The sequence below is a fragment of the Chiloscyllium punctatum genome, chromosome 8, assembly GCF_047496795.1.
Source record: "Chiloscyllium punctatum isolate Juve2018m chromosome 8, sChiPun1.3, whole genome shotgun sequence".
Classification (NCBI taxonomy): domain Eukaryota; kingdom Metazoa; phylum Chordata; class Chondrichthyes; order Orectolobiformes; family Hemiscylliidae; genus Chiloscyllium; species Chiloscyllium punctatum.
Genome location: NC_092746.1, coordinates 110,322,658 through 110,349,152, shown reverse-complemented (window position 1 = coordinate 110,349,152; position 26,495 = coordinate 110,322,658). Strand labels below are relative to the sequence as shown.

The following is a 26,495-nucleotide window of genomic DNA, read 5'->3' as shown; positions in this document are numbered from 1 at the left end:
CCCAGGCTGATTTACCAGCATATATTGCAAAATGTTTCGGCCAACAAACACTGAACAGAATGCCTACAGTCATAGAGTCATAGAGATATACAGCACAGAAACAGACCCTTCGGTCCAACTTGTCCATGCCGATCAGATATCCCAACCCAATCTAGTCCCAACTCCAGCACCCAACCCATATCCCTCCAAACCCCTCCTATTCATATACTCATCCAAATGCCTTTTAAATGTTGCAATTGTACCAGCCTCCACCACTTCCTCTGGCAGGTCATACATGTACCACCCTCTGTGTGAGAAAGTTGCCCCATAGGTCTCTTTTATATCTTTCCCCTCTCACCCTAAACCCATGCCCCTCTAGTTCTGGACTCCCTGACCCCAGGGAAAAGACTTTGTCTATTTACCATATCCATGCCCCTCATAATTTTGTAAACCTCTATAAGGTCATCCCTTAGCCTCCGACGCTCCAGGGAAAACAACTCCAGCCTGTTCAGCCTTTCCCTATAGCTCAAATCCTCCAAACCTGGTAACATCCTTGCAAATCTTTTCTGAACCCTTTCAAGTTTCACAACATCTTTCCGATCGGAAGGAGACCAGAATTGCACGCAATATTCCAACAGTGGCCTAACCAATGTCCTGTACAGCCACAACATGACTTCCCAACTCCTGTACTTAATACTCTGACCAATAAAGGAAAGCATACCAAATGCCACCTTCACTATCCTATCTACCTGAGACTCCACTTTCAAGGAGCTATGAATCTGCAGTCCAAGGTCTCTTTGTTCAGTAACACTCCCTAGGACCTTACCATTAAGTGTATAAGTCCTGCTAAGATTTGTTTTCCAAAAATGCAGCACCTCGCATTTATCTGAATTAAACTCCACCTGCCACTTCTCAGCCCTTTGGCCCATCTGGTCCAGACCCTGTTGTAATCTGAGGTAACCCTCTTCGATGTCCACGACACCTCCAATTTTGGTGTCCTCTGCAAACTTACTAACTGTACCTCTTATGCTCGCATCCAAATCATTTATGTAAATGACAAAAAGTAGGGGACCCAGCACCGATCCTTGTGGCACTCCACTGGTCACAGACCTCCAGTCTGAAAAATAACCCTCCACCAACACCCTCTGTCTTCTACCTTTGAGCCAGTTCTGTATCCAAATGTCTAGTTCTCCCTGTATTCCGTGAGATCTAACCTTGCTAATCAGTCTCCCATGGGGAACCTTGTCGAACGCCTTACTGAAGTCCATATAGATCACACCTACTGCTCTGCCCTCATCAATCCTCTTTATTGCTTCCTCAAAAAACTCAATCAAGTTTGTGAGACATGATTTCCCACGCACAAAGCTATGTTGAGTATCCCTAATCAGTCTTGCCTTTCCAAATACATGTACATCCTGTCCCTCAGGATTCCCTCCAACAACTTGCTCACCTCTGAAGTCAGGCTCACTGGTCTATAGTTCCCTCGCTTGTCCTTACCATCCTCATTAAACAGTGGCACCACATTTGCCAACCTCCAGTCTTCCGGCACCTCACCTGTGACTATCGATGATTCAAATATCTCAGCACGAAGCCCAGCAATCACTTCTCTAGCTTCCCACAGAGTTCTCGGGTACACCTGATCAGCTCCTGGGGATTTATCCAGCTTTACCCATTTCAAGACATCCAGCACTTCCTTCCTCTGTAATCTGGACATTTTGCAAGATGTCACCATCTATTTCCTACAGTCTCTATCTTCCATATCCTTTTCCACAGTCAGTACTGGTGCAAAATACTCATTTCGTATCTCCCCCATTTTCTGGGGCTCCACACAAAGGCCGCCTTGCTGATCTTTGAGGGGCCCTATTCTCTCCCTAGTTACCCTTTTGTCCTTAATGTATTTGTAAAAACTCTTTGGATTCTCCTTAATTCTATTTGCCAAAGCTATCTCATGTCCCCTTTTTGCCCTCCTGATTTCCCTCTTCAATATACTCCTAGAGTTCTGCGTTCCCTTGAGGACACTTACTGTATACAGAGGAATCTCGGTTATCCAAAGGATACGGGCAGGCAGTATTTCGTTCAGTTAATCAAATGCCGGATAACATAGTTTACCCGAGCATCGGGACCTTGCAATCTTGCAGGATAATCCAAAATTTGGATAATCAAATGCTGGATAATCAAGGCTCTTCAAGTAATAGTTGAAATTTTTGGACTACTTTTTAAAGTTAAATTTATGGGGTCGATTATTACATAGATACTACTTTTGAGGGGCTGAAATTCATGCTAATCAAAATTCCTATTGTAGCATTAGCAGAAGCCCAATTGATCTCGAAATGACTAAAGAAACAGAACAGTGAATTGTGGTAATTCTGTAAACCCGGATCGGAACGCTATAGCCAGCGGACTGAAAGACCGGGAGCAGAGGGGAACAACCAGCAGCTGGAGCAGGACATGACAACCAGCACACTGACTCATAAACGTGGGCCTATTGTCTGTGAAGAGCTAGGGTCAACTTTTACACGAGATATATGGAAAATTCCAGGTTATTTGTCCAAAAATAAGGGGTCGACTTTTACATGAGATCGACGAGTATGTATGGTAAATAGCTGTCCTACCTGGATACAATGCTGAGTGGTTACCTTGACAAAGGAAAGGTGTTTGAGGAGGGAGGTGTCTAAAACATGCCGCTGTAGTATCAGGTTGTAGGAAGATGTCCAAGATTCTCACAATCTGCAAGGATCAAAAACAGCAGAAAAGTAGAGGCTGCTAGACTGTATTGTTCAAATGTGGAACGTGGATGGGAGCTCACAGTCAGGTTGGAAAGACCAAGTTCCTGAGGGTTTTGATGAGGCTGGCAGATTTGCTGAGCTTTGACTAGAGGGAGCTATCTGCAGGGTAGCCCTCACTGTGAATACGAATTTGGAGATCAGAAGTTAATTTGACTTTTGGGGTAGTGGGGAAGGAAGAAAAACATCAGTGGCAGTTGAAAAGAATTTTGGACTGGTTCTTGGGAAATTAAGTACCTGTGTGAAGATCATAATAAAGAATAACCATGAGGGGGATTTTCAGATGCTTTAGAAGGTAAATGGGCTGCCTTTTCTGTAATTCACCCAAATACAAGTTGCCTCCTGAAAAATTTTCATTGCTTGTTGGATTTTGTTAATTATAGTAACACACTTGTTACTTGAAATCTTGAATCTAATAAGCTGCTATAGATTTTTGTGGAAGTGAGTTGATAAAGTTCCTCAAACACAAGTTCTCAGCATGGTCCACCATCTTCACACGGAGAACTTCTTGCCTCATTTAAAGTGGACCAAGTGAAACAACTTCAGATGTGGCCTGATTCTTTCTGGCTCAGGATGTTGTAATGATATCTCATTGTTCTTCCTTGTTTTGTACCTGTCCGCAGCTGAGGATAACAGCCTGGCATCACTGGCAAAAGTTCGAATTGATGATCTCTTCAGTGAAGAATTCCAGATTCATGATGTGGAAGCCAAGTGGATTAGCGGTGAGTAGACTGATTGGTCTGGGTGTGAGGAGTAAAAGCCATGGTCAGTTTGGACAGATAAGGGTTTGGAAATTATTTGCCCAATTAGCACTACCCCTTGCCTTCACAGAAGTTAAGAATTCAATTGAATTTTGTTGTGCAGTGACATCAAAAGATTGTTGTTGACTATTGCCTCTTATTCCTATAAAAGCAAAATACTGTGGGTCTGAAAATCTAAAATGAAAACAGAAAAGTGTTGGAGGAACTCAGCAGGTCAGGCAGCATGGATTCAGTGCTTTGTTTGACAAGCACAGACTTGTGGGCTGAAGGGCCTCTTTCTGTGCTGTAGACCTCAATGTGGAAAGTGAAACAAAGTCGATGGTTCGAATCCCCGACATGACTTTCTTTATTAGTCTATCCACCCGCCTGAAATAGGGTTAGAAGAAAGGATGGCATCGGAGGGAGGGGGAAGAGGGATCTGTTTCAGTGAGCTTTTGGAATTTACATTCCTCAATACCTGAAAGGAAAAATTCTGAAGAAGACTCCTACTGGCCTTGAAGCGTTCAATCTATTTTGCTTTCTAAAGGTGCTGCCAGACCTTCAGAGAGTTCCTCCAGCAATTTCAGTTTTTATTCCACTTATTTCTGCTTCCTCCAGAAGGAAATGCTTTGCTAGATTTTTCAGACAAACAAAATCTTCAACACATTTCTGATATCACCAAGAAATTGTGACCCCGTGAAGACAGACTTGACATTGACTGTGTGCTGCATTGCTAAAAAAGAATAACACTGCTCTCAGCTGAATTTATTACCACACTGAATGATCAGGAGATGAGCAGTTTCAGGTCCGATAGGCTCTTAAGATTTTGGTGAGATTGCATATGATGCCACGAAAAAGTAAAAGTGTTGTCATAATAATATTTCATTCAAGAAGCATGTTTGCAGCCTGAAGACTGAATAAAAATGCAACTTGTGTTGAAAAATTCCTACATGGAGCAATTTGGGTGCCATGGAGCTCAATGACTAGCACTACTGCCTCACATTGACAGGGACCTGGGTTCAATCCCATCCTCGGGCCAATGTCGTTATGGAGTTTGCACATTCTCCCTGTGTTTATGTGGGTTTTCTCCAGGTGCTCCAGTTTCCTCCCACAGGGCAAACATGTACAGGGTAGATGGATTGACCATGCTAAATTGCCCATTGTGTCCAGAGATATGCAGGTTAGGTGGATTGGCCATGCTAAATTGCCCACAGCACCCAGGGATGTGCAGGTTAGGTGGATTGGCCATGCTAAATTGCCCATTGTGTCCAGAGATATGCAGGTTAGGTGGATTGGCCATGCTAAATTGCCCACAGTACCCAGGGGTGTGCAGGTTAGGTGGATTGGCCATGCTAAATTGCCCATTGTGTCCAATGATATGCAGGTTAGATGGATTGGCCATGAGAAATACAAGATTATCGGATGGGTGGGGTGCTCTTTGGAGGGTTGGTGTATACTTGATGGGTCAAACCACTTGCTTCCACATGATAAGGATTCTATGAAGTAATCAGTTTTACTTGGCATGGCAATCATGTAATCACAAAAGTAATCAAATAGTATCACAAGGTAACAGGGAGTATCATACGGGATATGATGAATTAAAAATACAAATCAAATATTACTCCTTATAGCACAAAAGTGTGTTCAAGCAGGAAGAGGGGAGAACAATCATAAGTTCTAGAGAGGGTACATGGAAGTTTTTGGAGGCTGTTGCTAGGCTGGAGCTGTGCAGCAGTGAGGAGAGACTGGAGTGGCTGGAGTTGTTCTCTTTACAACTAAAGGAAGCTGAGGGCTGATTTGATTGATCTGTACAAAATTTTGTGAGGTCGAGAGAGAGTGCATAGGGATGGCTGATTTACCCTAACAGAGAGTTCAGTGACTCGGGGCCACAGATTTAAAAAGTTGGTTAGGAAGGAGATGAGCTGAAAATGTGTTGCTGGAAAAGTGCAGCAGGTCAGGCAGCATCCAAGGAACAGGAGAATCGACGTTTCAGGCATCAGCCCTTCTTCAGGAATGAGGAAAGTGTGTCCAGCAGGCTAAGATGAAAGGTAGGGAGGAGGGACTTGGGGGAGGGGCGTGGGGAATGTGATAGGTGGAGGGAGGTCAAGGTGATAGGCCGGTGTGGGGTGGGGGCGGAGAGGTCAGGAAGAAGATTGCAGGTTAGGAAGGCGGTGCTGAGTTCAAGGGATTTGACTGAGACAAGGTGGGGGGAGGGGAAATGAGGAAACTGGAGAAATCTGAGTTCATCCCTTGTTTAGCAGGCTAAAATAAAAGGGAGGAGCACATTTTCAGCTCTGATCTCCAGCATCTGCACTCCTCACTTTCTCCGAGGAAGGAGATGAGGCAAGATTTTACTTTGTTATCTAGTTGGTGGCCAGGTCTGGAAGTCACTGCCTGAAAGGGCAGTGGGGGGTGGAGCACCTGAAATAATCTGAAATGGATCTGCAACCCAAAAACCTGCAGAGCAATGGATTCAATGCTGGAAATTATGATGAGGCTTGGTGGCCTGTTTCTTTCTGAGATGGAGATGCCGGTGCTGTACTGAGGTGGACAAAGTCAGAAGACGCACAACGCCAGTTTATAGCCCAACAGGTTTATTTTAAATCACAAGCTTTTGAAGCATTGCTCCTTCGTCAGGTAAATAAACCTGTTGGGCAAAAGTGAGGATTGCAGATGCTGGAAACCAGAGTTTAGATCAGAGTGGTGCTGGAAAAGCACAGCAGGTCAGGCAGCATCTGAGGAGCAGGAAAATCGACATTTCGGGCAAAAGCCCTTCATCAGGAATAGAGGCAGGAAGTCTCTAGGGTGGAGAGATAAATGGGGGAGTGGGGCTGTGGAGAAAATAGCAAAGAAGACAATAGGTAAATGGGGGTGGCGATGGAAGTGATAGGTCAGAGAGGAGGGAGGAACGGATAGGTGGGAAGGGAGATTGGCAGGTAGGACAGGTCATGAGGACAGTGCTGAGCTGGAAGGTTGGAACTGGGGTGAGGTGGGGGGAAGGGAAATGAGGAAGCTGGTGAAGTCCACATTGATGCCCTGGGGTTGAAGTGTTCTGAGGTGGAAGATGAGGCATTCTTCTTCCAGGCGTCTGGTGGTGAAGGAGCGGTGGTGGAGGCAGCCCCAGGACCTGTATGTCCTCAGCAGAGTGGGAGGGGGAGTTGAAATGTTGGGCCACGGGGCGGTGGGTTTGATCGGTGTGAATGTCCCAGGGATGTTCCCTGAAGCACTCTGCTAGGAAGCGTCCAGTCTCCCCAATGTAGAGGAGATCACATTGGGAGCAACGGATACAGTAAATGACATTGGTGGATGTGCAGGTGAAACTTTGATGGATGTGGAAGGCTCCTTTAGGGCCTTGGATGGTGGTGAGGAAGGAGGTGTGGGCGCTGGTTTTCCAGCACCACTCCGATCTAAATAAATCTGTTGGACCAGGTGCCATGTGACTTCTGACTTTTCTTTTCTCCAATGCAAATACAGTTGCCCAAGTGGCAACTTTCTGTGCCATTAATTTTCCATGATTCTATGACCTGAACCATGCAAGGAATAGGGCTGTTTTGATATGTTTTATGTCCTGAATGTTACCCGTTTGAACCTGTTCAAACTCCTGTGTTGCTTTGGAGGAACAAAATTACACTCGATGTAGAATTCAGTAGGATATAGAAAGGAGCTGCTGCAAGTGGCGCATGAGCTACCACTTGGAGGTCATTTAGGGGTGAGGACAACACAGGCTAAAGTACAAAGTCATTTTTACTGGCCTGTACTGCACAAGGATGTAGTTGAATTTTGTGCCACGCATGTCAGCTAATCGGAAAACCACAGGCAGTAGTAAAAACTGCACCTTTACTACCTATTCCAGCATTTGAGGAACCTTTCACAAGAGTCTTGATTGATTGCGTAGGTCACCTACCTCAAACAAAACAAAAAGTGGAAATAAGTATTTACTGACAATAATGGATGTGTCGACTAGATTTCCTGAGGCAATCCCATTACGCAACATCACAATTAATAGGGTTGTAGAAGAATTACTGAAATTTTTTTACTAGATACAGACTGCCAATAAGAGATCCAGTCAGATCAAGGATCAAACTTCACATCAAAACTATTCAAGGAAGGTAACTTAGGAATAAAGCAAGTCAAACCAATGCATACCATCTGGGATCGCAAGGAGCGGTAGAGAGATGGCATCAAACATTAAAGACCATATTGAGGGCTTATGGTCATGTTTATCCAGATGTTTGGGATTAGGGAATTCCATTTGTAATTTCTGCGATCAGAGATGCATTGAATGAATCGACCAAATTCAGTCCATTTGAATTATTTTTTAGCATACAGTAAGAGGACCATTCAAACTGATTAAGGAAAAACTAATGAGTCAGCTTTCAGAGACCACCCATTTGGACTATGTGTCAAATTTTAGAGAACGATTAAGTAGAGCTGGAGAGTTGGCTAGACAGCATTTCAAAGTACCACAGCATGCAATGAATCAGGAAATGGATAAGAAATCACAAATTTGTAGTTTTGCAATGGGGGATAAGGTATTGGTGAGTCTTTAAAAGCAAGGTTTGGTGGACTGTATCAAATTGAGACGAAATTGAGTGAAGTGAACTACTTGATAAGGACTCCAGACAGGAAGAAATCTCACAGAATGTGTGATGTGAATATGCTCAAAAGGTATTTTGATAGGGAAGGAAAGCAAGAAAATCCAAATGACCTGAAAGAGTTATTAATATCAAATGGGAAGATATGCGGAAATAAACTGGGAAGTACTAACCTAATTGTAAGTGATGTAGATATAGGAGATGCTGTTCCAATTAAGCAACATCCTTATAGGCATAACCCTCTAAAGTTGGCACAGGTTCAGAAGGAGATAGAATGCATGCTCCAAGATGGCATAATCGAAGTGAGTTGCAATGACTGGAGCTCACCCATAGTTATGGTGCCAAAGCCAGATGGTACCCAGCGGTTCTGTGTGGGCTATCACAAAGTCAATGCCATTTCAAAGACTGATTCATATCCAATTCCATGGTTGAAGGACTGTGTCGAAAAAGTGGGACAAGCAACTTACATATCTAATTTGTACTTGCCCAGAGGCTACTGGCAAGAACGTCTGACAGAGAGAGCAAAAGCAATTTCGGCTTTCATAATGCCAAATGGACTATATTAGTTCAAAGTCATGCCATTTGGTATGAAGAATGCTCCAGCCACATTTCAGAGACCAACTAATAAGGTCATTGTCAGATTACCCAACTGTATGGTGTATATTGATTTTTAGTGATTTGTATGTACATTTACAACATTTATCAGACTTGTTCGATCGACTTCGGAAGGCAGGCTTGGTGATAAACCAAGCTAAAAGTGAATGTGCCAAAGTCCAAATCACCTTCCTGGGCCATGTTCCTGGATATGGACAAATGCCCCATGAATTGCAAAAACAAAAGTAATTGGGAATTTCCCACTCCGTTGACAAAAAAAGCAGTATTACGGTTCCTGGGGTTGAGTAGATTTTACCAAAAATTTGTGCCGAACTTTAGCAGTGTGGCTGCTCCACTCAACGAATTGTTAAAAAAAGGCAAGAAGTTTCAGTGGACAGGGACTGTCAAAAGGCATTTGACAGCCTAAAAACTGTGTTAATGCTGCCACAGTATTAGCCACACTGGGTTATACGAAGTCTTTAAAGGTGGCTATCAATGCCAGTGATGTTGGTGTCAGTGCGGTGCTCCTGCAGGAGGATGACGAAGGGATAGAAAGACCCATCTGGTAATTTTACAGGACATTGAACATTCATCAACAGAAATATTCCACAGTGGCGAAAGTTGACTTTGAGCTTGGTGTTGGCCTTACAAAATTTCAGTGTTTCTATTACCAGCATCTGAGACAGTTGCATACTCTGATCACAACCCATTGACATTGGTGGAAAGATTTAAAGGGCAAAAATGCCAGACTGTTTAGATGGAGCTTGTTGTCGAAGCCATTCAATTTGACAATGGTGCACGTGGCAGTTCGTGAAAACGTGATTGCTGATGCGTTATCAAGACGCGAATGAGATATGGAGGCGTTCGGTGGTGGGTGTACCATGGCCTGAATTTGTATGTGGTTGCGCACGTTTGCATGTTTATTATTAGTATAGCGTATAGTTTGTTTTAGACTACTAACCGTGCCTAGAAGGGTTAAAATGAAGCTATCTTTTGGTATTGATGGTTCATTTTTTTTAAGGTGGGCTGAGAGGCCTTTTGTTTATATGTAAACAGATGAGACTTCAGGCCAAAGTGGTCATGTTTTAGAAGTGACCTGTATAATGAAAGGAGCGTGGTCATCTCTCTAGTTGAGCAGTTTAGTTCAGTCCTGAACTGGTGAGGAGTTCAACAGTAAGCTGTGTGGAAACAAACTCTCTCTCTCTTTCTGCTCTTCAACTTCAACCTGTAAGCATGTGTTCCACTTAAAATGGACTTTAACGGGAGTTTGCTTATTTGGACTGCTGTGTATATTCAGAACATCATACTTAAGTCTAATTTGGATGGACTGAGTTTGGTAGGAGTTCTTTATTTTGTTCTTTGTGTTTGAATGTGTAATTTTGTGAATTAATTTTTTGTCTGTTTTAAACCTGGTAGTCATAGACTCATAGAGTTGTAGAGATGCACAGCATGGAAACAGACACTTCAGTCCAGCCTGTCCATGCCGACCAGATATCCCAACCCAATCTAGTCCCACCTGCCAGCACCCGGTCCATATCCCTTCAAACTCTTCCTATTCATATACCCATCCAAATGCCTCTTAAATGTTGTAATTATACCAGCCTCCACCACTTCCTCTGGCAGCTCATTCCATACACGCACTACCCTCTGTGTGAAAATGTTGCCATGTAGGTTTCTTTTATATCTTTCCCCTCTCACCCTAAACCTGCTCCAGATGCTCCAGAGAAAACAGCCCCAGCCAATCTGCATCTCCCTGTAGCTCATACCCTCTAATCATCCTTGTAAATCTTTTCTGAACTCTTTCAAGTTTCACAACATCCTTCCAATCTAGTTGAATGGTGCAACAGGCTCGATGGACCGAATGGCTTTACCAGTGCCTATATTCCTAGGTTGTTTCCAGCCAGCCTCTGTAATTATATATTGATACAATGTATGCTGGTACCCAGTGCAGCACTTACTTGGCACACAACAATCACAGGATATTATCAATATTAACACAACATTTACATTACCCAGATACAGATTATCCCAAGGCTGCTCCATTATACATAGAATCAGCTGATCAAACCCTGAAACAATAGATTACCTGCCTGCTTCAACATGGCGATGTTATGCAGTGAGAATAAAGAAAGTCTATTTTCTTTTGTATTCACCTATTGGATGCAGCCAATCAGTGAATATTGCTTGTTCCTTGTTGCCCTTGAGAAGGTAGTGGTGAGCGTTCATGTGTGTTAGGTTGATTCATTATGCCGTTAGGAAGGGATTCTACAATTTTGACCCATCAACACTGAAGGAAGGGTGATATATTTCCAAGTCAGGATGGTGAGTGGCTTGGACAGAAACTTGCAGGTGGTGGTGTTCCCATGTATCTGTTGTCCTTGTCCTTCCAGATGGAAGGGGTGATGGGGTTGGAAGGTGCTGTCTGAGGATCTTTGGTGAATATCTGCAGTGCATCTTGTAGATAGTATACATAGCTGTACTGAGCATCAGTGGTGGAGGGAGTGGTTATTTGTGGATGTGGTGCCAATCAAGCAAGCTGCTTTTTCCTCAATGATATCAAGCTTCTCAAATGTTGTTGGAGCTGCATTTATCCAGGCAACTGGGGAGTATTCCATTGCACTCCTGACTTGTGCCTTGTAGATGGTGGACAGGCTTTGAGGAGTCAGGAGTTGAGTTACTCACCGCAGTATTCCTAGCCTCTGACCTGCTCTTGTAGCCATTGTGTTTATGTTGAGTTTCTGGTCAGAGTAACCCCAGGATGTTGATCGTGGGGGAATTCAGTGATGGTAACACCATTGAATGCGAAGGGGCGGTGGTTAGATTGTCTCTTATTGGTGATGCTTATAGCCTGTACGAATGTTACTTGATACTTGTCAGGTCATGTCTGGGTATTGTCCAGATCTTGTTGCATCTCAACATGGACTGCTTCAGTATCTGAGGAGTCGTGAACGATGCTGAACATTGTGTGATCATCAGCGAATACCCCCATTTCAAACCTTATGATTGTGGGAAGGTCATTGATGAAGCAGCTAAAGATGGCTGGGCCTCGGACACCAACCTGAGGAACTCCTGCAGTGATGTCCTGGAGCTGAGATGACTGACCTCCAACAACCACAACCATCTTGCTACATGTCAGGTATGAATCCACCCAGCAGAGAATTTGCCTCCTGATCGATCGGAATCGATTTCAGTTTTGGTAGGCCTCCTTGATACCACGTTCAGTGGAGTGTGGCCTTGATGTCAAGGGCTGTCACTCTCACTTCACCTCATGTTTGAACCAAGGCTGTAATGAGGTCAGGAGCAGAGTACCCTGCTGGGCCTCCTCTAGTGATCCCCAACATCAGATGGCAGTCTTCAGCCAATTCAACTTAGTTCATGTGATAGCAAGAAACAGTTGGAGGCACTGGATGGATGAGATCCCCTACAGTGTGGAAACAGGCCCTTCAGCCCAACCAAACCACACCGACCCTCCAAACAGCAACCCACTCAGACCCATTTCCCTCTGACTAATGCACCTAACACTATGGGCAATTTAGCATTTCCAATTCACATGGCCTGCACATGCTTGGAAACCGGAGCACCGGAGGAAACCCACACAGACACAGGGAGAATGTGCAAACTCCACACAGTCACCCAAGGCTGGAATCGAACCTGGGACCCTGGTGCTGTGAGGCAGCAGTGCAAACCACTGAGCCACCGTGCCATGAAGGCTGTGAGCTCTGACAACATTGCAGTAACAGTGCTGAAGACTTGCTCTTCAGAACCTGCTGCTCCCCTAGCCAAATTGTCCCAGTACAGTTACAACACTGGCATCTGCCCAACAATGTGGGAAATTGCTCAGGTATGTCCTGTACACAAAAAGCAGGACAAAGCCAACCCGGCCAATTACCACCCCATCGGTCTACTCCCGATCATCAGTCACATGATGGAAGGTGTCATCAACAGTGCTACCAAGCAGCACCTACTCAGCAATAACCTGCTCAGTGACTTTCTACTTCAGTGAAGTTAGTTGGCAGTCAGAACCAGATATTAATGATGAGAATACCAAAACATGTCACACATATAATTCTGAGGGCTGGTGGAAATTGAGGTCCCTTAAAATCAGATTTTTTTTTCTTGTATTTAATGTAGGACATAGAACATACAACAGTTCAGCACAGTACAGGATCTTTGGCCCTCGATGTTGTGCCGGCCTTTTACTCTAAGATCAGACTAACCTACTTACCCTTCATTGTACCAAATTCAAGGTGCCTATTCAAGAGTGGCTTAAATGTCCTTCATGTACATGACTTTCATTCCACGCACCCACTAATCTCTCAGTAACGGACTTACCTCTGTCATCTCCCCTAAATCTTCCTCCAATTACCTTAAAATTTTGCCCCCTTGTCATAGACATTTCAATGGGAAAAAGTCTCTGGCTATCTACTCTATCTATGATTTTCAACACCTGGTACACTTATATCAAGTCACCTCTCATCCTTTTTCGTTCCAATGAGAAAAGCCCTTGCTCCCTCAATCTTTCTTCATAAGACATACATCATACATTCCCCTACAGGCAGCAGCCTGGCAAATCTCCTCTGCATCCTCTCTAAAGTTTTCACATCTTCCCCATAATGAGGTGACCAGAACTAAACACAATATTCCAAGAGTCTAACATTCCAAGTGTGGTCTAATTTATTGCATAACATAAGATTTCACTTAATAGTGATTACAACAATGATTAACTTTCCAATATTCTTGTCTAAGAAAAAGGAAGATTTACAAGACTCCTGAGGTCATGGAGGCCATGGAACTAGTGTCAATAATTGGTGTGGTGCCACATCTCCCCGTGTGTTGCTTTTAAAACTAAGAAGTGTTTGTTTTTCCAAAGAATGGTAACCTAACCCTGAGAAGGAGACAGGCAAATAGACAATGGCAATCCAATTGTTCCATGGCCATTGGCCAAAAGGGTTCAAACAATTAATTGACACAGAGTCAGCGATCTCCTCATAGAAATGTGATACAGCATATGTTCCCAGGGCAGAAGGGAGTTCTCAACATGCAGCAAACTCAATCGAGCAGTACTTTGTCTTCTCCAGATGGAAGATGGACCTCAAAAAGAAGTAGGGGAGAGCTCCTCAATACCTTGGTTAGAGAACAGGATGCTGCCTTCACTAACTTAATGAGACCAACACACTCCATGACACCAGCTTATTTGTCCTCCGATATCATTGAACCATCCCCTATTGTTATGGCTGTATACTTCCTTTCCCAAATTAATGAATGCATCATATTTAAACTGCTGCTTCTCAATAAACAAAGCCAAAAATATAACTCAGGGGTTGTATCATTGGTTTTGTGTTCCTGCATTCAGTGTTAATAAAGCTGGAGATAAAATGGTGGCTTCATCAAAATGATCATGAAGCTGTCAGTTGGTTGTTGACGGCCCATTTGGTTCACAAAAGTCCTTATGAGAGAAAACCTGTTATCCTTATTTAGTCTGGCTGATAAGTGACCCTACTCTTACATGACTATTGTTGGCTCTGTCACTCAGCTGGGCATCTGCCAGCATTTCAAGGCAGCTGGGACAATAAATACCAAGCTTGCCAGCAATGTCCATGTCCTCCCAATGAATTTTTCAAAATCCAAGTGAATCTGTTTTCACTGAAATTAATGGAATGTCTGTTGGGTAAATTCAATGATGCTGAGCTTCTACATGTTCAAAGGACATCTAGTTGGAGAATCATTATTCCAGCTTTATTATCCTATTCCTAAGCTTCTCTTCAACCACAGCTCTACAAGCCACAGAGTTTTTCTGTGCTTCCATTTTATTGTAAGACTGTCATTTTAGTATCAGGTTATTGATGCAGTTGTGGTTTCTAAGTGAATGTTTTTCAGACATGTTACAACTATTTCTGGGGCAGGTAGGAGTTGAACCCGACTGCCTAGCCCAGAGTGATAGATGCAACCACTATGCTCAAAGTGGAACTTCTACCCCAAAGTACAAGCAGACTCTGGGCTGTGATTGGGTTCTCTTCTAGAGTCCGACATCAACCTGACTTGTACACAAGCAAGAACACAATGCAGGAAATTGTAAACAGGTAGTTTTTGTACAAGGGCCTTTAAAATTACACCCCTAGAAGGGATTGCATTTATAAGTACAAACGTTTGTAAGTCACACATTCACAAATCAGGGACCCCCTGCACACAATTAATGAGACACTATTAGGGAACAAGATACTTCAGTGCCTTTTTAAACTTTGTAGAGAGAGAGAGACATAAAGTCGAGACTTTTATAAAGAATATTCCTAGTGCAGAACTGAATGTGGTCAAGTGAGGCCAGAGATAAAAAAAAACTGCAGGACGCTGTCAATCAAAAACCAAATCAGAAATTGCTAGAAAAGCTCAGCAGGGCTGCAGCATCTGAAGAAAGAAATCAGAATTAATGTTTCGGGTTCAGTGACCCTTCTTCAGACCAAGAGGAACAATGAATTGATAAGGCTAGAGACGTCGAGTCTGATCAACTCAGAACATGAAACATTAGTCAGAAATGTCTTGTTCACTGTTTAGTATGGATAAGCCTTATATTTGAATGACTGGATATGGATTGCAGTTCCTTTTGCAAATTTAATAAAAAGACTTACTTCAGAATAAGGCTCCCACAAGCCTCAAAACATCAAAGACCAAATCAAATATAAATTGCTTACAAATTTCCCACCGGGAGTGCAGGTTTACTGAATTTATTCTTCTGCGCCGCATTCTTTACAAAGATGTAAATCAGATTGAAGCTACAAGTTAGAGTGGTTCATCTTTCCTTCCTGCTTTCTGCCTTCACTGTACAACTGCTTTGAATCCATTCTCACCAGCTTTGTACCTTGGCAATGCATGTGGATTCCCTACACAGTGGTCAAAGTAGCAAGTACAAATCCCAGGTCTTTCATAAACAAAATCAAATTGTAATCTGGATGCAGCAATTTCTTTTTAAGTGTTTCAGTTTTGTTTTACGACTGACTCCGTTAATGGGTTCTCACTTCAAAGGGTGCAGAAAAGATCGATTAGGATGTTGCAAGGGTTGGACAGTTTGAGCTGTAGGGAGAGGCTGATAAGGCTGTTTTCCCCTGGATGGTCAGAGGCGGAGGGGTGACCTTAAAGAGATTTTTAAAGAGAGGCACAGGGAGGGTAAATAGGTAAGGTCTTTTCCCCAGGATGAGCAAGTCCAAAACTAGTGGGCGCTTTGCAATTTGTTTCGGTAAGTATACAGTGAAAATTACCCAGATTAAGTTCGATTTACAAGGATGTTGCCAGGGTTGGAGGATTTGAGCTATTGGGAGAGGCTGAACAGACTGGGGCTGTTTTCCCTGGCTGAGGGGTGACTTATAGAGGTTTACAAAATTATGAGGGGCATGGATAGGTTAAGTGGCAAGGTCTTTTCCCTGGGGTGGGGGAGTTGAGAATGAGAGGGCATAGGTTTAGGGTGAGAGGGGAAAAATTTAAAGGGGACCTAAGGGCAACCTATTCACGCAAAAGGTGGTGCATGTACAGAATGAGCTGCCAGAGGAAGTGTTGGAGGCTAGTAAATTGCAATATTTAAAAGGCATCTGGATGGGTATATGAATAAGAAGGGTTTAAAAGGAATTGGGCCAACTGCTAACAAATGGGACTAGATTGGGTTGGGATATCTGGTCAGCATGGACAAGTTGGACTGAAGGGTCTGTTTCCATGTTGCACATCTCTATGACTCTCTGACTCTGTGACTCACATAGCCACCACTCATGCTAACTCTGTTATTGCACATGCCTCTCAGTAAGACTGAGTGCAACTCTAACTATTGTATCATGCCCATTTGACAGCCTTCACAATACACTGTTCTCCAACACTACTAACCCATCCCACCCTCTGTGCTCCCTATTTACTCACTGTGGACACCTCAGCATTTCTTCTGCTCATGCTTCACCACAAATTGCAATGCATTCCTTTGTCACATTGTAGTAAAGGCTACCCCAAGCCAACCTGACTGACTGACCCATCTGTAATCCCTAGACTGGTTTCATTGACCTTCAACACTGGCAGATGCCCAATCGCTGGACAGCAAGGACATGAATGCAGGACTCTGGTGGGACCAAGTGCCTCACTAAGTAGCATGCACAGAAGGTTGGATGGGTTAATAGTGTTGGAGGACAGTGTATTATGAGGGCTGTCGAATGGACATATTACAATAGTAAGAGTTGTACTCCATAAGTCAGCCTTACTGAGAGGCATATGCAATGGCAGAGTTAGTGTGAGTGGTGGCCATGTGAGTGTGGGTAATAGAGAGAAGCTGATGGTACTTACTCTTGCAGAGCACAAAGGAACATAGCCAGCTGCCTTAACTGGAATCAGATGAGATAATTGACTATCTGTGGCATTAACCTCGAGGAGATGGTGGTTCCTCTTGACCCCATGAAGAACTGCTGCCCCTGACTTCCATGTCACCATTTGCTTGAAATACATACAATATATTTGTCTCCAAACCTGTGGACCGTAGTTCAGGTGTGACATTGACATAGCTCAGTTCCACATCGTGATATACCCAACTTCTTGAATGTTCACTGCCCAACTCCACCCATAACAAATTGCCTGCCTCTCCATCACACCAAAAACCAGAGAGACTATCAGCCTGGAACTGAGCACCGAAGACCCTGAGTGCTATGTTTACATTGATACCTGGACTTTGAAGGTTAACTTATGAAGTGTGTTTTCTCGAGAATTTAGATGCTTAAGGGTGATCTGATCAAACTCAAAGCCCACAACTCGTCTCCCTGCTATAGGAAGGATGTTGTGAAACTTGAAAGGGCTCAGAAAAGATTGACAAAGATGTTGTTAGGGTTGGAGGGTTTGAGCTACAGGGAGAGACTAAATAAGCTGGGGTCATTTTCCCTGGAATGTCGGAGGCTGAGGCGTAATATATCAGCTGAAAGAGACAAGGCAGATATAGATAAACTATTTCCTCTGGTTGGGGCTTCTCGAACTAGGGTGCATAGAGGATTAGGGCCAGACTATTAGGGAGAGATGGTAGATGCTTGGAACTCTGTTCTACAAACCACTGTGGATAATGAGTCAGTTGTTATTTTTTAATCTGAGATTGATCATTGTTTTGTTAAGGAAAGGTATTAAGGGATATGGGCCAAAGGCAGGTATATGGAGTTAGGCCTCAGATCAACCATGATCTGTTTGAATGATGGAACAGGCTCGAGGGGCTGAATGGCCTACTCCCGTTCCTATATTCTCATGAAGCAATGCGACCCAAACAGAGACGGAGTCTGTAACTGGTGCTGAAGCTGAAGTGAGTGTGTGCTAGAAAGGAAAGTAATCTAGATCCAGGTTTGCAGCACACAACGGGTCTCCCTGCTTTAGGAAGGATGTTGTGAAACTTGAAAGGGCACAGAAAAGATTTATAAGCATGTTGCCTTATAAAATGCTGAGGAGCATAAATAGGGTGAATAGACAAGGGTCTTTTCCCCAGGGTAGCGGAGTCCAAAGCTAGAGGGCATATGATTAAGGTGAGAGGGGAAAGATTTAAAAGGGACCTAAGGGACAACTTTTTCACACAGAGGGTGATGCATGTATGGAATGAGCTGCCAGAGGAAGTGGTGGAGGCTGGTACAATTACAACATTTAAAAGGCATCTGGATGGATATATCAATCAGAAGAGTTTATAGGGATATGGGCCAAATGCAGGCAAATGAGACAAGATTAATTTAGGTTATCTGATCAACATGGACAAGTTGGATTGAAGGGTCTGTTTCCATGCTGTACAGGTCTATGACTCCATGACTGTAAGTAAGTGCGAAGTGAGGAAGACCTGAGAATACCAATTATGAGCTGTAAGGTATATCCTGTGCAGATGTCTGATGTGCGTATGTCTCCCTGTATATAAAGCAACCCAGCAGAAGCATTGAAGTCCTTGGTGTCCCTGAGCCCTGAAGTAAAATTCTGAAGGGCTGAAGTGATGTCTGAGCTGGTCCAAGAACAGAAACAATGAAGTGGTGAGGATGATGATTTGCCATTGCAGACTTGCATGGCTGGAAAATTGAGGTCATTGTAAATCTTGTTTTGATGTTGAAATTCTGATTTTGTTTTTAGCTATCACCTTTCTTTCCACTGCTCATACCACACCAAAGAGAGGAAGTCCACCAAATATTGTCAAAAAGATGTACAATTGTAGACCTGAGCCTCAAAGCTTGGGACAGCTTTCAGGCTTCAACAGAGTGAGCCTATGTACAAATGCCATGCGTGAGATTTCAACAGCTTTGGTGACACCAGACTGGAACACAGTGCATAGCTTTCATCATTTTTCTTAAGGAGGATTATACTCACACTGGAAACAGTTCAGAGATGGTCCATTTGTCTGATTCCTGCACTGAGGGGCTTGTCCAAGATAGAAAAGGAAAGTGCCAGGGACCTGGGTTTGATTCCAGCCTCAGGTGACTGTCTGTGTGGAGTTTGCACATTCTCCCCATGTCTGCGTGGGATTCCTTGGGTGCTCTGGTTTCCTCCAATAGTCCAAAGATGTGCAGGTTAGGTGAATCGGCCATGCAAAATTGCCCATAGTGTTCAGGAATGTATAGGCTAGATACATTAGTCAAGGGTAAATATAGGGAAGGGGAATGGGTCTGGAGAGGTTTACTCTTCGAAGGACAGAAGAGCCTATTTCCACACTGTTGGGATTCTAATTCTAATTCTAAACTCTAAAAGTTGGGCAGGTTGGGCTTCTGTTCACTCGAGTTTGGAACAATGTGAGGTGATTCTAATTGAGACTTCAAAGATTCTGAAGGGTCTGGTAGGGGTAGATGCTGAAAGGATATTTCTGGTCATAGGGGAGTCTAGAACTCATGGCACTATTTCAACATAAGGAGTATTCAGCAAACTGTATAATCACTGGTGTAGCTGGAGCCTTCCAATACTTGGATTTTAAGCATTCTAATTTAAAATTAAACCTCTAAGTTAATAATCATATCTGCGAATTGATATATTTGTCAAAGAAATAAAGAAAATTCATGGAATGTCTTTCACAGCCTCTGGATGTCACCAAGTGTCTCCCAGCCAATGAGATGTTTTAAAGTGCACAGTCACTGTGGTGACGGGGGCATGGGGAATGTGGCAGCCATCTTTTACACAGTGCGTTTCCATTAAGTCATCTTTTCTTTAAGCTGTCCATGACGTCTATGGTTTTTTTTTAAAATGACTCTATTCCTAATACATCTCCTGTTTATGGCAAAGAGGAGAAGGATTTTTTTTTCTCTCAAAGGGTTAATACTATTTAAAATTCTGTTCTCCAGGGAAGTCTGAGTCATTGAATATGGTAGGCCCACTAGAGTCTAGGATCCAGTTACTTGACACCAATGTAACCCACACTGTTCCAGGCCCAGACTATAACCAAGTCATTGATGGCCTCGTAGGGCAGAGTAGAATTTGATGGACTGAATGGCTGACTCCTGGTCCCATATCTTATGTTCTTCAGTTCTCAAGAACCAGGCCACATACTAATAATAACAGGGATCTCATCTTTGTGATAAACCTCATGAATTACTCTCCTGATTGAGCTTTTTACATTTGTCCTTTACCTTTCTTAAAGCTGGCAATATCCACCTTGCTTTGAGTAATAACTTTGAGGATATGGCCCTAACAGATATTTTCCAATTTTATTTGTTTCAATAAGATCACATAATGAATGGAAGCCAGGAGAGTAAGAACTGAAGAGAGAGAGAGAGAGAGAGAGAGAGAGAGAGACAGCTGGAACAATTCTGAACTTCCAATTGAAAAATAAAGTCTATAACAAAAATAAATCTGATCAACAAGAAGCAGTGTGATAAAGTCATTCATCCAGAGAGTGGTGAGCCTATGGAATTCTCTGCCACAGAATGTGGTTGAGGTAGACAGGCAGAAGGCTGGAAGAACACAGCAAGCCAGGCAGCATCAGGAGGGACAGGCAGCATCAGGAGGTGGAGAAGTTGACGTTTCGGGTGTAACACTTCTTCAGGGCTGGGGGTGGATGTGGGGGGACCGACAGATAAAGGGGGAGGCGGGGGCAGGGTGGTGAAGTGGAGATAGGTGAAGATAGATAGAGGGTACGGCCTGGTTGGTCCAACACAGTGCTTCACTAAAGAATGGGATATCTCAGGTAGAGGGATGAAAGGTGTAATGGGAGAAGCACATGCCCCTAATTATGAAAGCAACCCCCTTTGTTATGGGGAGTGGTAACAGGAAGGATGAAATATACTTCATTTTTCTCATGCTGACTAATCCTGTATAAGTTCTTTGCTGCTTATATTTGTCTTCATTCCCAAATGCATTGCTGTATGAGATGCAACTTTTCAGGACTGTCAGTTATCCAGCAAACTGTATAATCACTGGTGTAGCGGGAGCCTTCCAATACTTGGATTTTAAGCATTCTAAATTAAAATTAAACCGCTCAGTTAATAATCATATCTGCCAATTTATATATTTGTCAAAGAAATAAAGAAAATTCATGGAGTGTCTTTCACAGCCTCTGGATGTCACCAAGTATCTCCCAGCCAATGAGATGTTTTAAAGTGCACAGTCACTGTGGTGACGGGGGCGTGGGGAATGTGGCAGCCATCTTTTACACAGTGCGATTCCATTAAGTCATCTTTTCTTTAAGCTGTCCATGACGTCTATGGTTTTTTTTTTAATAAATGACTCTGTTCCTAGTACATCTCCTGTTCTCTTCAGTGATAGTCTGGCAAATGCATGTCACCATTTTTGTTAACTGCAGAACGTAATTGCAGACAACCACCTGGGAACTCGTGCATAACCACCTTTTTCTGAGTAACCCTGCAGGCCAGAGATAATACTTTACTTTATCTAATGTTGCAAATGAGCAATTCTGTATGCAGACTGCAGCCTCATGCATCATTCATGTGAAACCTTCACCAAGAATGGATGACTATGCAAGGAAGTATGCTGTGAAAGGAATTCAATCAATCATGAGAAACACCTTCAATTTTCAATGTGTGTTCAAATGGAGAAAGAGGTTTCCTTTACATAGTGCCTGCCATGACTTCAAAATGCCTCAGTGTTCCACCTTGTACTTGAAAAGTATGTGGTTGTGTAGTTGGAAACGTGGCAGCCAATTTTTGCAAATAGCGATGAGATTGAAGGCAAGTCGTCTGGTTTCTTTCTGCTGAAATTAGCTCAAACACAAAAATTACCAAGATATAAGAACAGACGTAGGCCATTCAGTCCATTGAGCCTGACCTGCCATTCAATGTGTCTATGGCAGGACAGTTCAATGTCTTTTACTCACTACATCCCTGAACCCTGTACGCCATTGGTAATCAGAAATTTACTCCTCTTCACCTTTCTTCATTAAAAATATTTATTCATTAATATGTTGCTTTAATAGAATACACTTAAAATAGCAGAAAGTACTGAATGAAGCAGATACGTCAATCTCCCTTTGACCCTTCGGACATGGCATTTTGCTCCCAATCTGACACTGTAACTTGCTTATCAAATTACTTTAGGACTTGCCTTGGAAATAGCTGTACAAAATGAATGCATCCTCTTCAGGGCAAATGGGTAGGATTCAAAACTTTCTGAGAATTAACTGTAATCAAAGTATTCTCCAAAAAGAAAGCAACATTAGATATATAGGGGCCAACAGGTGAAGTTTAAAATGATTGTATCCATTTTAATGGGCCTCCCTGACTGTTCATCTTGGGAAAAGTGTCAGCCAAGGGGAAACCAGCATCACTTTTAAAATAACTCTCAGAGGAATACATCTGGAAAATAATTGGGGAAGGGACTTATGTCTTCAAAAAAAAGTGTCCACAGCCCTCTGTAGTACAGAATTCTAAATGTTCACACCCTCTGACTAACATAATTCCTCCTCACTTCTTACCTAACTTGCATCCCCCACTTATATTTAAACTGTGCCCATTGATTTTAGACTCCCAACCAGGATAAGCATCTTATCTGCATCTACCCTGTCTCTCTGTTTAAGCATTTTGTAAGCTTCAATGAGATCACCTGACATTGCTCAAAACTAGAGAGAATACTGACCCAGTTTGCCCAATCTCTCCTCCTAAGACACTCCCACCATCCCAGGAATAAATATTGTGAATATTGAGGAGAACTCGCCTCCACCTCTTCACCGTAGAGCTGTGGGATTTTTTTGTGTACACATCAGAGGCTTAACTTCATGTTGAACCTGAAAAATGGAGTCTCTAACATTGCAACATATCCTCAGTGGTGGTGTAAAACAGTAACACATTTGCACTGAAATCGCTAAAGGAGAGCTTGAAACAGTAACGTTTCAACAGTAACAGAATCCAGAATGCAATCATTCACTCATGGCAGACCTAGTCAGGATTTGAGAGTGTCAGCTGTTCTCGACAGGTATGGTTCGTTTTGAATTTTACATTTGGTAGAAATCAGCACAAAAAAAGCTAAAACGAGACGGAAATACATTTGTATCGAAGCCGGGAGTGACACAATGGGGAAACAAACCTCCCAAGTCTCTGTTTAATCCTACCTTCATGCAATCAGCTGGTCTAATCCCAATGTCCTATTGGAGCCCCAGGCCATTCAATATTCCTTTTCTACAAGCAACTGTCTAATTCCTCTTTAAAAGTTCTTGTGGGGTCTACTTTTGTAGTTGATATCAGATAATTGCACAATCTGTTTTGAACAAAAATGAGTTTTCTCAGTCTTGAGTTTAGTTTTATAGGTTCAGGTTATGACCCATTTTTATTTGCCATTTGGAAACACTCTATCTTCTTTTTAATCATAATGGCTCCTCTATCAGGTCAGTGTTTTGCTTTCTCTTCTCTTGTAACTGTAACTGTAACTGTAAAATCTCCTATCTTTCTCCATAGCTGTTCGCTCTCCCCTGTCTCTAGTGATTCAGCACTGTACCTTTCCCTTTCCCTTTCCCTTCATATGCTCCTCATAATGGGATGCCAAAACACTGCACATCGCTCCCACTGCAGCTTAATGAAAGCCTGGTAGCCTTTCAACTTAGCCTTCATTCTTTTTTATATAATGCCTCTAGATAGAAAACCAACGACTGTGTTTGTCTTTTACTGGATTTTATCTATGTGCTGCCACCAGTAATGGCTCACATACATGCACACCAAGGTCTCTCTCCGCCTTCAGTCCATTTAAAGACATAAATCCCTTCCCCAATTATTTTCCATACGTATTCCTCTGGGAGTTATTTTAAAAGTGATGCTGGTTTCCCCTTGGCTGACACTTTTCCCAAGATGAATAGTCAGGGAGGCCCATTAATATGGATGCAATCATTTTAAACTTCACCTGTTGGCCCCTATATGTCTAACGTTGCTTTCTTTTCGGAGAATGCTTTGATTACAGTTAATTCTTCGAAAGTTTTGAATCCTACCGAACTGCCCTGAAGAGGATGCATTCATTTAGCACAGTTATTTCCAAGGCAAGACCTCGAGATTCGATAAACAAGGTATAGTCTCAGATTGGGAGCAGAGTGTCGTGTCCGAAGAGTCAACAGGAGATTGACGTACCTGCTTCGTCCTATACTTTCTGCTATTTTAAATATATTCTATTAAAGCAACATATTAATGAATAAATATTCTTTATGAAGAAAGTGATACATTTTTGAACAGCATTTTGTTGGCAGGGGAGAACATCTTGGTTTGCAGTTAGGGATAAGCCCCTTGATGAATCAGCTGTTCAGCTGATCTTGCAACCATTTTGATGCACTCTGTTTATGAACCCAGTGTGAAACCTGATTGTTATTGTGTAAGAACATCTGGAACCTTCTCAGTACTGTTTCCTGAACAAGTTGTGTTTCCTAAGCCCCCAGGGATAACTGCAGGTCTGTGCTGATTGACAGCTTTCTGAACATTAAACACTTAATCCTCCTTTTCTTTAAATATTATTCATTATTAGTGTATTGTGTTTTGTTCAAAACTGGATTTCTTCACAGAGCAATCTGTTTTCCCCCCCGGTATCTGATGTGTTTGTTTGTGTTTATGCTTATGTATGTTTGTTTGCATGTGTGTACATATGTATATATGTATATACGCACACAGATGCACTCATGCACTTAAATTTGTTGTTTAATAGATATCGAACCTGAATTATGGTGTCTTTCGCATTGAAGCACACCCTCAGTGGTGGCGTGAGGTGATAACATATTTGCACTGAAGTCGCTAAAGGAGAGCTTGAAACCGTAACTTTGTTACTCTGAAGCAAGAATGCAAACATTCAGCCAAAGCTGACACCCTAACGCAGTCAGGGGTTGAGAGTGTCAGCTGTCCTCAACAGGTGTGATTGGTTTTGAATTTTACATTTGGCAGAAATCAGCGAATAAAAATGCCCAGGTGAGACGGAAACACATTTGTATCGAAGCAGGGAGTGACACAATGGGGAAGCAAACCTCCCAAGTCTCTGTTTAATTCTACCTCCTCGCAATCGGTTGATGTCATCCCAATGTCCTGTTGGAGCCCCAGACCTTCAAGATTTCATTTCTACAATCAACTATCTAACTCCTCTTTAATAGTTCTTGTGGGGTCTACTTTTGCCATTAGTTTCAGATAATTGCACAATCTCTTCTAAACAAAAATGTGTTTTCTCAGTCTTGAGTTTGGTTTTATAGTTCAGGTTATGACCCATTTTTATTTGCCATTTGGAAACACTCTATCTCCTTTTTAATCATAATGGCTCCTCTATCAGGTCAGTGTTTTGCTTTCTCTTGTGACTGTAACTGTAAAATCTCCTATCTTTCTCCATAGCTGTTCGCTCTCCCCTGTCTCTAGTGATTCAGCACTGTATCTTTCCCTTTCCCTTCATATGCTCCTCATAATGGGATGCCAAAACACTGCACATCGCTCCCACTGCAGCCTAATGAAAGCCTGGTAGCCTTTCAACTTAGCCTTCATTCTTTTTTATATAATGCCTCTAGATAGAAAACCAACGACTGTGTTTGTCTTTTACTGGATTTTATCTATGTGCTGCCACCAGTAATGGCTCACGTACATGCACACCAAGGTCTCTCTCCGCCTTCAGTCCATTTAAAGACATAAATCCCATCCCCAATTATTTTCCAGACGTATTCCTCTGGGAGTTATTTTAAAGGTGATGCTGGTTTCCCCTTGGCTGACACTTTTCCCAAGATGAACAATCATTTTAAACTTCACCTGTTGGCTCCTATATATCTAACGTTGCTTTCTTTTTGGAGAATGCTTTGATTAGAATTAAATCTCAGAAAGTTTTGAATCCTATCCATCTGCCCTCAAGAGGATGCATTCATTTAGTACAGCTATTTCCAAGGCAAGACCTAAAGTGATTCGATAAGCAAGTTACAGTGTCAGATTGGGAGCAGTGTGTCGTGTCCGAAGGGTCAAAGGGAGATTGACATACCTGCTTCATCTTATACTTTTGCTATTTTGTATGTATTCTGTTAAACCAACATATTAATGAATAAATATTCATAATAAAAAAAGTGATAGTTTTCAAGAGTGTTTTGGTGGTAGTGACGACCACTTTGATTTGCAGTTAAGCAAAAGGCTCTTGATGAATCAGCTGTTCAGCTGTTTTAACAACCATTTTGATGCACTCTGTTGGTGAACCCAGTGTGAAAACTGATTGTTATTGTGAAAGGGCATCTGGAACCTTCTCAGTACTGTTTCCTGAGCAAGTTGTGTTTTCTGAACCTCCAGGGATAACTGCAGGACTGTGCTGAATGCCAGATTGACAACTTTCTAAACATTTAACACTGATTCCTCCTTTTCTTTAAGAACTAGCTGTTATTGGATAAAAGTGTTTGTTTCCAAATTGAGTTTCTG

The 26,495-nt window shown here is 42.6% G+C and overlaps 1 protein-coding gene across 6 annotated transcripts in view; it reads left to right on the top strand.

Moving 5' to 3' along the window:
* Positions 1-26,495, top strand: part of dpp6a (dipeptidyl-peptidase 6a) — a 1,516,786-nt gene that overhangs the window by 991,971 nt on the left and 498,320 nt on the right. For 5 of the 6 annotated variants that reach the window (XM_072576237.1, XM_072576239.1, XM_072576234.1 and 2 more), the window contains exon 3: positions 3,386-3,484. The exons of the other annotated variant lie outside the window; for it this stretch is intronic. In XM_072576237.1, coding sequence (XP_072432338.1) covers positions 3,386-3,484 — 99 coding nt within the window. The remainder of the gene's footprint in view (positions 1-3,385; positions 3,485-26,495) is intronic. 6 annotated transcript variants of the gene reach the window in all.